Here is a 14528-nt window from a genome sequence, read left to right on the forward strand (position 1 = left end):
GATGCCTGCTGCTCTCTGCCCAGCAAATTCCCTCACTGCCCTCAGAGACCAGCCAAACACTTGGCTTTTTTAAAAATTTTTTTCCCTCTGAAATCCTTTTTAGTACTTGAGTGAGATTCTCAGTGCTTTGAGAAACAAACCTCCCCCTTTGGTTTCCTTTAGGATGCATCCAAGCCCCTGGAGGTGCTGCTGCTGGAGAAGAACCGCTCGCTGCAGTCGGAGAACGCCACGCTGCGCATCACCAACAGCGACCTGAGCGGTAGGTCCACCCGAATTTTGGCTCTTCTGGGTGCCTCTGCTGTCCTGTGTTGGGAGGGAGGGCTGAGTGAGAGCTGAGTGTCTGAGCTCATGCATGGCAGGAGGATTGAGAAGCAACAGGAACACTGCGTAATGTTGGATTTCTGTAGTTTTATAGGCTGGATGATGAAGTAAAAAGTTAGAGAGTCTGTAGAGGTTAGGGAAGAGGCACTACAGGCTGTACCAGTGTTTGAGGCTGTCTTCTGTTTTGGGAACAAATCCATCTCTTTCCCCCACACACAGTGTTATGCAAAGTGTTTGCATGTAGATCACAGTCTCCCTGTCTGATACGCTTGGATATACCACCAGCAGGTCAGCTTGGGAAAGCAAAATCCTTTCTTCCCAGCGAAGTGTGTTTGCTGTTTGGCTTTCCTAATGTGGGCTTTTACATCTTGTGTGCACATTTTTTAAATGGCAAGTCATGGAATTTCCAGATTCTTGAATGATGGTTTTTGCAGCTGGAAGAAAGTTAAAAGTTGCCACTGGCCCTGGGATTACTGAATTCTGAAGTGTTTTATGACTTTTAACTGAGCGATCTTGGTGCATCCACCTAATGGTTATTCCTTTATTCAAATTGGTTTGTTCCAAAATGTAAATGTTTGCTGCATTTGGGTTCAGTCAGGTCCAATGAGTCATATCTTGAATGAGAGACAACAGAGAGACTTGCTGTCTGTAACTGGATTTATTTAACTGTATCACTGCACTTCATGTAACTGTTCTAGTGTTAATGTCTGTAAGGGGGATTCTCCAGGCTGCAACATACAAGAAAGGTGCAAACATGAAATGCATGTTGTTTGTTTTGGGGGCCTTGTTTGGCTTAAAAATTTTCAATCATGGAAAAAAAAAATTTAAAATAAAAATTTAAAAAAAAAAATAACCCAACAAATGAAAACAAACCAAAAACAAACAAAAACCAAAACTCCCACTGCCACTCCATTGGCCCGTGTCAATCTGCACTTTTTCCCTTTGCGGGGCAAACTTTGCATTTTTTTATCTTGGTTTTTCCCTCTTTGACCCCCCATAATGCATTATGTTTGACCTTCCTTGTAGGGTCAGCCAGGAGAAAAGGGAAAGACCAGCCTGAGAGTCAGCGTCCTGCAACCTTGCCGGCCTCCCCTCCTTCCCAGTTGCTCCGCAACGCGGGGGAGCAGGCTTCCAATACTAATGGTACACACCAGTTCTCACCAACGGGTTTAAGTCAAGACTTTTTCAGCTCATCCCTGGCGAGCCCCAGCTTACCCCTGGCCTCCACAGGAAAATTTGCACTAAACTCTCTCCTCCAGCGACAGCTAATGCAGTCCTTCTACTCCAAGGCAATGCAGGAAGCAGGAAGCACAAGCATGATTTTTCCAACAGGTCCATACAGCACAAACTCCATATCTTCCCAAAGTCCATTACAACAAAGCCCGGATGTAAATGGCATGGCCCCATCTCCCAGCCAGTCAGAAAGTGCTGGGAGCATCTCCGAAGGCGAGGAGATAGACACGGCCGAAATTGCACGTCAGGTGAAAGAGCAGTTGATCAAGCACAATATTGGACAGCGGATATTTGGACATTATGTGTTGGGACTGTCACAAGGGTCTGTGAGTGAGATCCTGGCCCGGCCAAAGCCATGGAATAAACTGACTGTGAGAGGCAAGGAGCCATTTCATAAGATGAAGCAGTTCCTGTCGGACGAGCAGAACATCCTGGCTCTTCGCAGCATCCAGGGCAGACAAAGAGGTAAGAGCTCCCCAGCCCCCCTACTCCTCTTAGTTCCAGACATTCCAAACCAGGAGCTTCTGCATCCAGGGCTGTTTGTGCACTGCTGCTGCTGCTGCTCTCACCCAGGTCAGGTGCCAGGTGCAGCAAGTTCAGCTCTGCAGCACTCAGGCAGGTTCGTATCTGCGCTTATGCTTTTTTTAGCCACTGGTTGGTGCCTGTCAGCAGGAGTGAGGAACAGGGACACTCACAGCCCTCACTTGCCAACCCCTCCATGCCACAGCTCAGCATGGAGCCAGAAGGGTCAGCAGCTACTTGGGGTATCAGCCCTCAGAAATACTTGGGGGTTTTTATTTGAGGTTATTTACTGAGACCAGGCTTTTGTTGTGTCTTGTGTGATTATGTTTTTTCCCCAAAGTGTTCTGACAAAGTAGAGTAGGTGATGCATGAGATGAGTAATTAAAACACAATCCCAGTTTAAAGCAGTTTTGCATATTTAAGGCAGCGATTTTAAGAAGTAACATGCATTTCATTGTGATTCATCTTAAGGCTGAGATTTACATTTAGAGAAACTGAAAAGTAAGTTGTTTACAGTCAAGAAATATTGGAAAGGACAGGCAGGGTTTTCCTAGATTTTGTTTAATTGGAAGCACACACTGTTAGATTTATAATCTGTTCTTCCTTTTGATGATTGTACTTGAGGGGATTATCTGCCCATCTTTAACCTCTTCATTTTTGGTATCTCTAGACATTTATTTATATCTGTCTAATCTCCTTTCCGAACATAGCTGTAATCTTTATTAACAAATCAGCCAGCCTTGCTTCTTCCCAAGTAGCCAGTTCCTCCTGCTCAGGGGCCCGAGGGGCTGGGAGAGCTCAGGGCCAGGCTGCCAGCTCCTCATGTCACACAGCCCGTGATGTCAGAGCAACCATCCCCTGATTGTTTTGTTCTTACCAAACTTGTTTTTCAACAGAGAATCCAGGCCAGAACCTGAACAGACTATTTCAGGAAGTACCGAAACGAAGAAATGGGGCTGAAGGTACGTCACAGGCAGGTGTTTTTCTTTGCAGTCAATCCCTAGGAAGTGGAGTGTGCTTTAGCTGTGTGTTTCCTTAAAACTGTGCAGTTTGATTCTGGCCTGGAATCTGATAGAAAAACAGACAGTAAGTATAAAACAAACCATGGGTTAGATGAACACTTTGCTTTTTCTAATTCTGCTGCTGCTGTACTAACGTAACCCTGTTTGGATAGTTCTTCCACTCCCATCCCCCCTGCAAAACAGATAAAGAGAGAGAGAGAAGTGATGGAAGTGGCTTTATAAAGTCATCAGATCTATTGAAATGCTCTCTTTGCTATTTTTATGGTTTTGGAGGGAGAAAGTTGCACCGTTATAACATCAATTGCATACTGCTTCTGCTCTAGGCTTACTTTTTTCTTCTCATGGGGCTTATGCTGACAAATTCCACTTTAATACACTGCTAAATTAGTGTGATGCTTAGTTCAGTATTATATATTAAATAGACAACAAGATAAGTGAACATCAGATCCATAAATTACCACTGAACAGGAAGTCTGCACATTTTTGTTATAGATTAGTTCCAGAAATTTTCTTCTAGTGAGACCAGAGAGAAGGAAAAACAAAGGCAGGTGCATCAAAACTCTGTAGTTATTTTGACTCCAGTCACAAATTACCTCAATTGCTTACAAAAAATAATTTCATAATGGAAAATGCAGTTAAGTGCAGTAGCACTCACAGTTTTCCCTCCTTTTCTTCCCCTTAGAGGTTAAAAAACAAAAAGCAAAACAAAAAAAAAGAGAAGCAAAACCAAACAACCAAGTAATAGCTCTTAGCTGGAGAGTACTTCAAATGGTATCTGCATTTAAATGACTCTTTCTCTTAATGTATTAACCTCTAGAAAGTTAAAAATTATTTTTATCTAGTTACTTTTTAATTCTGTTTTGGGCTGAATGTATACTCATTCTACTTTGCCTAGCAGCTGATGCCATTTTTAAGTTGATTCCTGGGCTTACTTTTTTAGCTTTCTTCCTTTCCCCTCCAGTTCTTTTCCCTTTCTGTTTCCTCTTCCCCTCCAAAAAAAAAAAAAAAAAAAAAAAAAGAAAAGGAAAGGAAAAAAGAATAGATCTATATATGTTACCATAGAAAAGGAATATATGACCACCTAGTTCTTCCTCTGGTGTTCTCACCATTCTGGGGCAGCTAGAGACAGGCACAACGAGGATATTTTGCTTTTATTATGTTAAGTACTTTTTTTGTGTCATGTAAATGTTGGTAAAGGTCCTGTGCAAGTTGTCCTCAGGTTGTGCTGGCCATGTATCACATACAGTGTGTGTTTGTGTTACAAAAACAGCCAAATAAGAGTTTTCCTGGTGTCATTAGTTGTGTTTTCTTCCCCAGGTAACATAACCACACGAATCCGAACCGCAGAGTCTGGCTCTGATGAAGCCATCAAATCCATCCTTGAACAAGCCAAAAGGGAGCTGCAAGTACAGAAAACAGGTACAGCCTCATTTTGTCTCTGCCTGCTTTTACTGCAGAATTTAATTAAAACAATTGCCATGAGCTTTCTGGTCAGTTAATTATATTCTTAAAAGATTCAGTGTAGGTTTGAAGAGTTTTTTGGAGATTTTTCTTGTTATTTAGTGGAGTTGTTTCTGTCTCTGAGACGTCCCAAGTTAAGGTCACGCATGTCCCAGTGTTGTGGGGTCTCTGCTCTGCCCTGCTCCCTGCAGGATTTCTGAACACCTTTATCCCTGTGATAAAGACAGCTCTGAGCTCCTGGCTGCCCTCCAGACCTGCAGGAGTCACTGAGAGGAACCTACAGAATCCTTTCTTCTCCCAGTTTGCTCCTTGGAAGGGAACAGCTCCTGCTTTCTCTTCCCTTCGGTCTCACTCAGGCCCCAGGGACACAACTGCATGGGAGAGGGGCTGGATGGATTTGTTGGGGTGAAGGTCACACTCCAGGCAGCAATTACCAGCCCCAGCACCATGGTACATCCTGTACTCATATAGGCACACTCAGTCCTGACTCTTAGATGATTTTATTTTTGGTTACAGAACGTATTCAGTGAATGAACTGGCAAATCCAAAGCATATTCCCTTTCCCAAAAAATCCCTCTTAGCCTGAGATAAGTCTAATTTCTCATTATATGCTGTCATGTAATTAACATTTCTGTCTAGTTCACGGCCCTCTCAGCTTTAAGAGTTCCCAGTAGTGCTATTGGGCTGAAGTAGAAATTACTGTGCCATACTTCTGCTTCATTTTTTAAAGTAAATACGGGTTTACAGTTTTGGATAGTTGTCTTTCAAATGAAAACTAAGTTAATCTCATGGCAGAGTATAAAACACTAGTTAACATATGATCTAAATATGACTTTATGCAGGAAATTATTACATAGAGAAAAATATGGGCTTTGTGCAGGAAACTGCAAGAATGTTACTCAGTAGCATGTTTCATCTGAGAGTCTCAGACTTCCTTTCAAATATTAATTTGGCCTCAAAACTCTCTGTGAAACCAGCAGATAAAACAGCAGAGATAGTCTCACTGTCTTTTTTTCCTATTTCTTAGCTTTTCATGTATTTTAATGTGTGTGCAGGAAGGAATGTAGGGAGGCAAATTCAGAAATGCATTCAGATGAGTTTTAGTATTACTGGAGTACATAGAGTGTTGGAAATCTTATTTCACTTTGGGGCCACTCCTTGCACTGTGGGGTTCCCTGCTCCCACCTGGTGCCTCACTTTGCCTGTTCTCTGCAGAGCAGCTTTCAGAGGAACTGGTTTCCAAGCACTGGGGACCTCAGTGGAGACTGAAATAGAAGCAGATGCCATTGCAAAACCTCCTGGCTCTGCAGAGATAATTCCCCACCCACGTTCCAGTCTCTGCTCATCCCCAACTGCTGCAGCACAGCCACCCAAATGCTGGTTCCCCACTGGAATGCTGCATTTGGGGCTTATCTCTGCTGAAAGCACCTGTGACTCCATCCTAGAGCTTCAGATAAGGGAGAGGGTGATGGCCAGGTGTCAGCCTGGCTCTGGTGGAGCTGTTTATTTCAGTGGTTGGGACCGTGGTACAAGAAAACAGGAAGCAGGAGCATATTTAGTTTGTCAAATGAAATAATGATGATCATCTCTTCCTAAAGTTCTGTCTTTGTTGTAATTTGTGTGTTGTGGTTTTGAAGTTAAAAGGTCTCACCTTATTTATACTGTAATAGTCTGTCCAGGTGAATGCAGCTGTGTTCAGTTCTGAGTGCGTGTTAAATTCATTTGTGGAGAAAAGAGTGAAGTGAAAGGTTAAATAACTTTGTAAATGCAGCTATAAAATGTTATTGACCATGTGGGGGTGGGGGAAGAAGAAGTGAAGGGTTGATTTTCAAAGGCATTTATTTGAAAATTTTTACAATGGTGGAAGGGCAAGTGATCCCAGACTTGTGCAGCTGAGTCTGTGCGTGCAAACATCCAGCACTTTGGCAACTCTCAAAATTTTCCAGTGAAGGACTTTGGAAATCTTATATTATTTTGAAAAGTGCAAATCTTTGCTTAGTGAAAACTCCTCCCTCCCATCCAGAAATGTATTTCAGCCCCGTTTTGGTTTGGTTTGGTTTGGTTTTTTTCCCTGTCAGGGAAATGTTTACAGTAGCACGTGTTGAATACAAAGCATTTTCCTCTGTTGCATTTAGTCTTTTGGTTGTTTTTCATAGCTGAGCCGGCTCAGCCGCCTTCTGCCTCTAGCAGTGGCAATTCTGATGATGCAATTCGATCCATTCTGCAACAAGCCCGACGGGAAATGGAGGCACAGCAGGCTGCCCTTGAACCTGCCTTAAAAACACCACCTCTATCTCAAGCTGACATTTCTATCCTGTCCCCCAAACTAGTGTCTACACCTGCAATGTCTTCGGTTTCCAGCTATTCTCCTTTGGCCATATCCCTGAAGAAACATTCATCTGTCACTGATTCCAGTATCTCTGCATTGCAGAACCTCTCTGGGCTCAAAAAGGAGCCTCAGGAGGCACCTGTTTTAGAGCTTCATGGAATAAGTGATTCTGCCCAGGGTATGTTGAGGCATGTTAAAAATGAGTTGGGACGTGGTGGTGTTTGGAAGGACCATTGGTGGAATACTGTGCAGCATGAGAGAAGAAATGCAGCTCTTCCTGAAGATATAAAAGTTGAGGAAGCCAGTGGTGGAAAAGAAAAGGTCAGCAATCAGACTAGGCCAGATCGTAGCCAGCTCCAAGGACCGTCTTCTTCCGAGTATTGGAAAGACTGGCCAAACGCGGAATCTCCGTACTCGCAGAGTTCTGAATTGAGCATGACTGGGGCGAGTCGCAGTGAGACACCACAGAATAGCCCCCTCCCTTCATCCCCTATCGTGTCCTTGTCCAAGCCATCCAAACCTTCGGTTCCTCCACTGACACCCGAGCAGTATGAGATTTATATGTACCAGGAGGTGGATACCATAGAGCTAACGCGGCAGGTCAAGGAAAAGCTAGCAAAGAATGGCATCTGCCAAAGGATCTTTGGGGAAAAGGTAAAGAAGTGGTTCTCTCTTGTTTCACCAGTGTTGTGATTGTGCCCTCTGCTCCTTACAGAGCCAGAGGGGTCCTGTGGAAAAATGGTTTTGCTCCGTGTGAGAAGTATTTCAAAACTTACAAAGTGTTAGTTTCCCTGTGCGGTAGGAATTGCAAGGGTTTTTATACAGGGATTGGCTTTAGCCACTTGGAATTAGGAATGGGGCCCCGAGTTTAGAAAACTTGAAAGCTGAAGCAAACGTTGCTGAGACTCAATATTTCATGCTTAATGTAATGAATTCGTGGAATATTTGAGTAATGCCATTGTCATGACTGGAGAGTCTTAACTTTGTTATAAGCAAAGATTATGGACACAAGGGCATTTTTCCTCTTTCGTTATTATTTGGAAATGTGCACAAGGGCATTAAAACAAACACATGGAAAATCCCCTAACTCTCCTTAGTCTGAAGTCAAGAATTCCAAGTCATTTCTAATACCTGGTGCTCAGTACCTCAGTGTGCTCTGAGATGTTTTAGAGCAATGTTTGATTACAGATAAGGCTCCCTGAAGTTCTCACGTTGTGAGCCCTAAGCACTGAGCACGTGGGATTTTGAGGGTCCCTAACCACCAGAAAACCCCTCCCAGACTGTAAAAGGTGTTGGACATTTGTTGTTTTTTCTCCCTATAAAGAGTTGAATCAATATAAAAGTGTAATAGGAGCTGGCATCGCACTATTACCTTCTCACTAAGATGTAAAATGAAAAGTCTGACCTCTCGGGGTCATTAAAGATCCCATGGCAGCTTTCATTAAGTATGATTTTTAACTCTTGTACCTGTGCTGAATACCAGACAAGTAATTGCATTCTGCCTGTCTGAAATTCTCCCCCCTCCTCCCTGCATTCAGCTGTACTCTTAAATATTTACTTATGTGGAGCAGCCGCTGCTACAGGTGAAAACACACATCGTTATAATTCATCCCCCAAAAATCAACCAAATATAGGCCTAGTCTCAAAAGTCCCAATTATTTTTGCTTGAGAACAAAATACATGCCAGTCATTGCCTGTTTCATCTGCCTGTGTGTGCCTGGACTCGATGTTTTTCCTGTTAAAACTGATGAAACTGTTTGACACAATATATGAAAAGCATGCAAATCCCTCACCAGGCTGCTGCCACCCAGATCCTGCAGGAAAAACTCACCTTCCTTCAGAAGGCAACACGGCAGGAAGAAAAGCATTTCCATCTGAGTATCCACAGAATACAGTTTTTATAATTGTCCAATTTTTACAGCTTTTATAATTGTCCATATACGAACAATTTGAGCGATACAGTAAAGAAAACCAAAATTATTTAAATTCCCCCTGTTTCCACTGCCAGTGTGTTAACGTGCCATTCTTGGTTGCTTCACTTCAGGTATTGGGGCTGTCCCAAGGAAGTGTCAGTGACATGCTCTCCAGGCCAAAGCCATGGAGCAAATTGACCCAAAAAGGCCGAGAACCATTTATTCGTATGCAGCTCTGGTTGAATGGTGAGCTGGGACAGTGTGTCCTGCCTGCACAAGGGCAGCAACAAGGACAAGGTAATTAAAATTCCACTATGTTGTTTGAGTTGAGGAGGAGGAGATTTTTTTTTCTTTTTCTATTTTCTGTATTTTTAAATTTTTTTTTAAATTTACAGTAAGCCAGCCTTGCTCCAGTGCTGGTCCAGGCATTATGGAAGTGGCACCATCCCACCCTGGCAGCCCAGCCAGTCCCTAAGGGGACATGCTGGGAATGTTTATGAACGTTTATATGTAATTGATAAGAAGCAGTTATCAAGTTCCTCATTAGGGTGATATTATCTAGGCATGAATATGACACACAATCCCAAAAATTTTGGCCAAAGAGCTGGAAAGTGTTGTGCACTGTTTCCTAGGGTTGCACAGGGGATTTGGATTGTTCCAGGGAGAATATCGATTGCTGTCTCAGGAGGTGAGCTGGAAAACTGAGCTTTAAAGGGGGAATGCTGGGTTGCAATGACACTTTTATTGTGGCTGTCTCTTCCCCTAGTACCTATTGACACAGAAGAGCCAGGCTGGAGCCTGGCCTGGCTGCCCCTTTCTGTGCCATGAGTTAACTGAGCAGAGAGCCCTTGCAGAGATCAGCACTTTGCTATTTGTTGAGCCTGCTTACTGTTTAGTTTGTGGTTTGGCATCTCCTTTTATTGTTCCCTGATTTTCCTCTCCTCTCTTGTCTAGTCCTTCACTCTGTGACATCATTACAGGATTCCCTACAGCAGGGATGTGCAAGCTCAGGTAATCAGCTGGTTTCAATGATTTGCTCTGAAATAATTCTCTGTGCTTTTGTTGCGTTTGCTTTGATGCTGAGAGGTTTCTCACATTTTGTTGTATCATACAGGAGTCCCTTCAGTTTTTTTTATTAATGCAGTTAATTCCTCCTTCTCTCCTTGTTGCTATGGCAGATGTAGGGAGCACACATATTTAGCTGCATATATTAGGTAAAGAGACTCTGTCTGATCTTAGAGATCATTGGCTCTGTAAGGGGTTTTTTTTTGCCATAGTTCAGCTTATCAATGTGACATGTGACAATGGCTGTAAAACAAGCCCTTGGTTTGTAATATGATCCACATACTGCAGCTGCCTCACTTGCTGGTAGGTTTTTTTCCACTCTCCTTTGCACAAAATCTGCTTTGTTAATCCAAAGGTGGGGAACAGACCACGTTGCGTCTGTTTCAAGCTTCATTAAATATTCCCAGCTGACCTTATTTTTTTGTTCTTTTCATTTTCAAAAAATAAAAATAAATAAAAAAGCAGATGCAGCAAAGCTGAGTGTCAGGGAAGTGAGTGGCTGAAGGCTTTAGAGATGGTCACAGGATAGGAGGGAGGCTGGGACAGGAGAGAACAGCTGTGTTCCTGCTGTTAGATACCAAACTCTACCCACACAGCCTCTTACCAATGAAATGCTTCACTGACGTAAAACACTCCAGAAAAATACCCGTGCCCTGCTCTGTGCTTACAGCCAGTGCCCTGTGCTGGAGAACTGCTGCATTTCAGGGCACAGACAGGGAAGGGTTGTGCTCTTCTTCCACCTTTCTGCTATTCTGAAATACTCCCTTTTTTCTGCAGCTCGCTGGCTTTACTCTAAATATCCCAGCTAAAGTGGTTTTTTCTCTCTACTGGGGAAACTATTTTGCATTCTAAAAGATTTTACTAGAAGAAAATTCGTGATGATATTCAGTCCACGTTTTTCTTAAGGAGAACAGTTGAAAATAAATACGTGAAAGAAAGGGAAAAAAAATGCCCCCAGTAAAAACAAGCCATGAAAACAAAACCAAAATGGGAGAAAATTATTTGCAATCATAGGCCTATTGTTACTTATAGCCAAGCATTTAGGGAACATGGAAATTTCCTGTGATGGTTCATTAAAAACATGCCATTGAGTACTTTTTTTGTGGCATCAATGCCGTGCAAGAGTGTCACAGTTACAAACGCCTGAGACGGCGTGGAAAATATGAGTAATTAATTGTAGCCATTTTAGGGGGAATTTGAAATCAGAGGAGCTGGGAAATGCTGCATTGTTATTGCTAATCTTCATATTTATGACTAGCTCTAATTATAAAAGATGGAAAGACAAGCCCATAGTATTAAAATCCAGCCACCCTCTGGATTCCCGGGGGGATCGCTGGGAGCTGAAAGTGATTTCCTTCAGGAAGTTCAGTTTTGCTGCTGGGATATTTTGTTCCCTCCCACACTCCCAGTGTCATTTGTCAGTTCCTGCCCTTGAGCTAATATTTTGTGAGGTGACACGTTCCTATCAGCTAATAAAATCATGTTATTGATGATTGTCCTCCTTCATTCCTTAAAGCCGACTTACAAATGAGAAATTGGGCTCGTGCCCTTTTCTACCTCCTCTCAGAGGATTAAAAATAGAATTGTTGTACAAAATGTTCTTTTCTTGGTGCCTTTCTCTGTGTGAAGGCATAAGGAAGGTTGTGACACCAGGCAGAACAAAAGAGCAAAAAACCGAGTTATTTGAATGAGGAAGGGCAGTTTGGTAATTTCCTTTTATTAGCAGCTGTTCTGTAATTAAAAATGCAGCAAACAGTTTGGAAAAGGTAATAATAATTATGCATTTGTGAAAGATCCATCACTCCAGGGCAGGGAGGAAAAAAAAAGAGAGAGAGAGAGAGAGAGAGAACTCCAATTTTCTGGTCTTCTGAGACATTTCCCAGGAAAATCAAGGCAGAGAAGGTTGTATACTTGTAATTTTAAAACAGAAATTAATCAGAACAATTTTGAAACGAGGAAAGGTCTGGAGCCTTTTCCGTGTAATATAATTGGCTGGGAACTTGTTGAATGCATGAAGGGAAAGAAGTGAAATTAAACTAATACACTCAGTGGCTCCTGAGTGCTTTGCCAAGAAGGTCTTCAGTGTACAGAGTGTCAACATGCATAGTAACGACTCAAACTTTCATTAGCTGGGAGTATTTTCATTACTGTTTGGCTCTATTCTGTCAAACCAGCAAGATTTTCTGGATTTCTAGCCCAGTCAGTTACACTTCTAGATCATGAAGTTTTGATTAACACCTCATTCATGAAAATCTCACCTTTTGTCCAGTAATTTTCCATTTTCACTTGTAGACAGATGGGCCCATCAGTGTTTCATATAATGAATGGATAAACATATATATATATATATATATATCTTACATATTTATATATTTGTTGAGATAGCAAAGGGAAGCCAGGCTTGCTTTTCTTCTTTGGAAGCTGTATTCATGAATTTTATAAAAAACAGCCCATACCAAAATGACAGCCAGGTATATACCTGTATTTTCTCCCTGTGAGCTTCTCTCAAGGCTTGGTGATTTTGTGCAAGTTTGAAGGAACATGTTTTACACAAAAACGGTGTCTGTACCCTAGGTGGTCAAAAATAGTGTTGCTGTGCCTTTTCTAACATTTTTTCTGTGTATTTCTTTCCACCTAAATGCTCTAATGCCCTTGGGTAAATCTGCCTTTTTAATGATTTATGTGTCAAAAGCATGGACCAAATCACATGGAAAAAAAAGTTGAATTAGTGTCACCCAACTGCATCAGCATTTTTTCCTGATGAATTTGGCCCTTATTTAGTTGCATTACTGCTGATGGGAGCCAGGGTGGGTTTGAACAGTTGCCATGTGCCAGGAGAAGACTCAGATATTTCTCTAAATACTTGTACTGTGCACAGCTTTTATTAGTTGGTTTTATTTCGGGGGTTTGTGCTGCATGTCTATAGGAGATTGAGACAGAGTTTCCTTTTTGGTGCTGTTGATTCCGTCCGTGGCTGCTCTCAGGAAAGCTGAATTTTTACATTCACATTTTTCTTTATCCTCTATGAAGGACATATACTCTCTCTATACTACATTAAAGGCTTGCAAATACTCAGTGGGAAGAAGACGTGCCTTTTTGGTGTGTGTTTCTGTAAGGGTCGTCTTATGACCTAATGTGGAAATCTTCATTTGCCGATACAGCTGCGGGTGATCTCAGGGGATTTTGAATTTCCCTTTTGTTTGTCTTCCTTTCTGGGTATCATCCATCATTCCTAACCTCATGCTGCTTAGCAATAGTAACACTCATGGGAGTTGAAGAAAGGATTACAGCAGCATAAAATGGGGAGCTAATTAGAGCTTGTTTCAAAATCAGAATCTAGCTTGAGATAATTGCGTATTATCTGGTGATTTAAAAACCCGAGATCTACTGTATTTAGATCAACTAAAATATGCATAAAAGCTTTCTTTTCAAAATAACAACGGGGAGATTACTTCTTATCATCCCTTGGGAACACAAATCAGAAAAACGTCAGGATGATTTTGTGTTGTTATGATATTAACAGAGAGATTGGGGCGTGATGGCAGAGCCAGGTATCCACTGTATTTTCATTTATGTAATACAGATTCCTGTAACATTGGCCAGTACAGAAGCTGCTGAGTGGGCAGGTGGATATTCATGTGTGCTGGGTGGATATTCCCATTTTCCTGGTACCAGGAGAATTCTGTCACACTGGAGAAACAAAGTAGGGAGAGAGCATGTTTCAGGCTGGGAGCCCAGTTTTGGGAACACCATCCTGATGTACTTCTGAGAAGAGCTCAGTAACCTTATGGTGGCAAAGGAGAAGCCCTTACCCCCATCTCCCAGTGTTTTATCATCTTTTCTTGCATTGTTCTGGTTTGTTTGGGTGGACAGAGCTGTGCAATGGTGCTCCAGAGCACAGTTGGGATTAGCACAGGGAGAGCTGAATCCTTTCACTGTGACATCACCAAAATGATTGGTGCAGTGATGCTGACAGACCTTCCCAAATTGGAGCTGGTTTTTGTTGTTGAATCAAAAAAAAAAAAGAAAGATGGTTTTGCAGTCATTTGCTGGCATTCCAGGTTAATAAAAATGTATGACATGAAATGTTTGTGGTTAATGTAGTCTGTGAAATGGAAGAGAAGGGAGATCACATGGCTCAGACAGCCGACTGCAGGAATTCCTCGCAGAGATGTTTTGTGTTTGATGACCAATTACTGAGTCTTGGACTTGAGAAAGTTGTGGCCTTTTGTGCTAGGTGCAAATGTGGTTTTAAAGTTCAGAGCTGAACTACTACATCACCAAAGAGTTACCTTCATGCTTACCCCTGGAGCACCCTGGCACATCCTGGTGAAGTTTCCACATTCTTTCTGTGTGGTTTGGGATCGGGCTCAGGAGCAGTTGTCTGTGGCTGTGCTGATTTCAAACCATAGGGTATCAGTTGGCTCCTCATAAGGGCAGCTGTTGTAGTCTGTCTGTAACGTGTGTGATCATCTTCTGTGCCATTTCCCTGACATTTGGACCATGAAAAGCTCCCTGGCAGCCTTTCTGGTATCAATAAAATCAGGAGAATTGCTGTCAAGGCACCTCACTGGGGCCTGGGAATGCAGCATGGAGTCAGTGCCTCAAGTTGATTCTGAACACAGGATTGGCTCTGATTCCTGGGCATCAGCTGGGCATTCC

The 14528-nt window shown here is 42.4% G+C and overlaps 1 protein-coding gene across 1 annotated transcript in view; it reads left to right on the plus strand.

Moving 5' to 3' along the window:
- Positions 1–14528, plus strand: part of CUX1 (cut like homeobox 1) — a 190377-nt gene that overhangs the window by 144990 nt on the left and 30859 nt on the right. Inside the window, exons 13-19 of the mRNA XM_031060636.1 lie at positions 163–259; positions 1348–2019; positions 2973–3038; positions 4416–4517; positions 6716–7542; positions 8933–9098; positions 9756–9812. Of these exons, the coding sequence (XP_030916496.1) occupies positions 163–259; positions 1348–2019; positions 2973–3038; positions 4416–4517; positions 6716–7542; positions 8933–9098; positions 9756–9812 (1987 nt within the window). The remainder of the gene's footprint in view (positions 1–162; positions 260–1347; positions 2020–2972; positions 3039–4415; positions 4518–6715; positions 7543–8932; positions 9099–9755; positions 9813–14528) is intronic.

The sequence above is a fragment of the Geospiza fortis genome, unplaced genomic scaffold, assembly GCF_000277835.1.
Source record: "Geospiza fortis unplaced genomic scaffold, GeoFor_1.0 scaffold425, whole genome shotgun sequence".
Classification (NCBI taxonomy): domain Eukaryota; kingdom Metazoa; phylum Chordata; class Aves; order Passeriformes; family Thraupidae; genus Geospiza; species Geospiza fortis.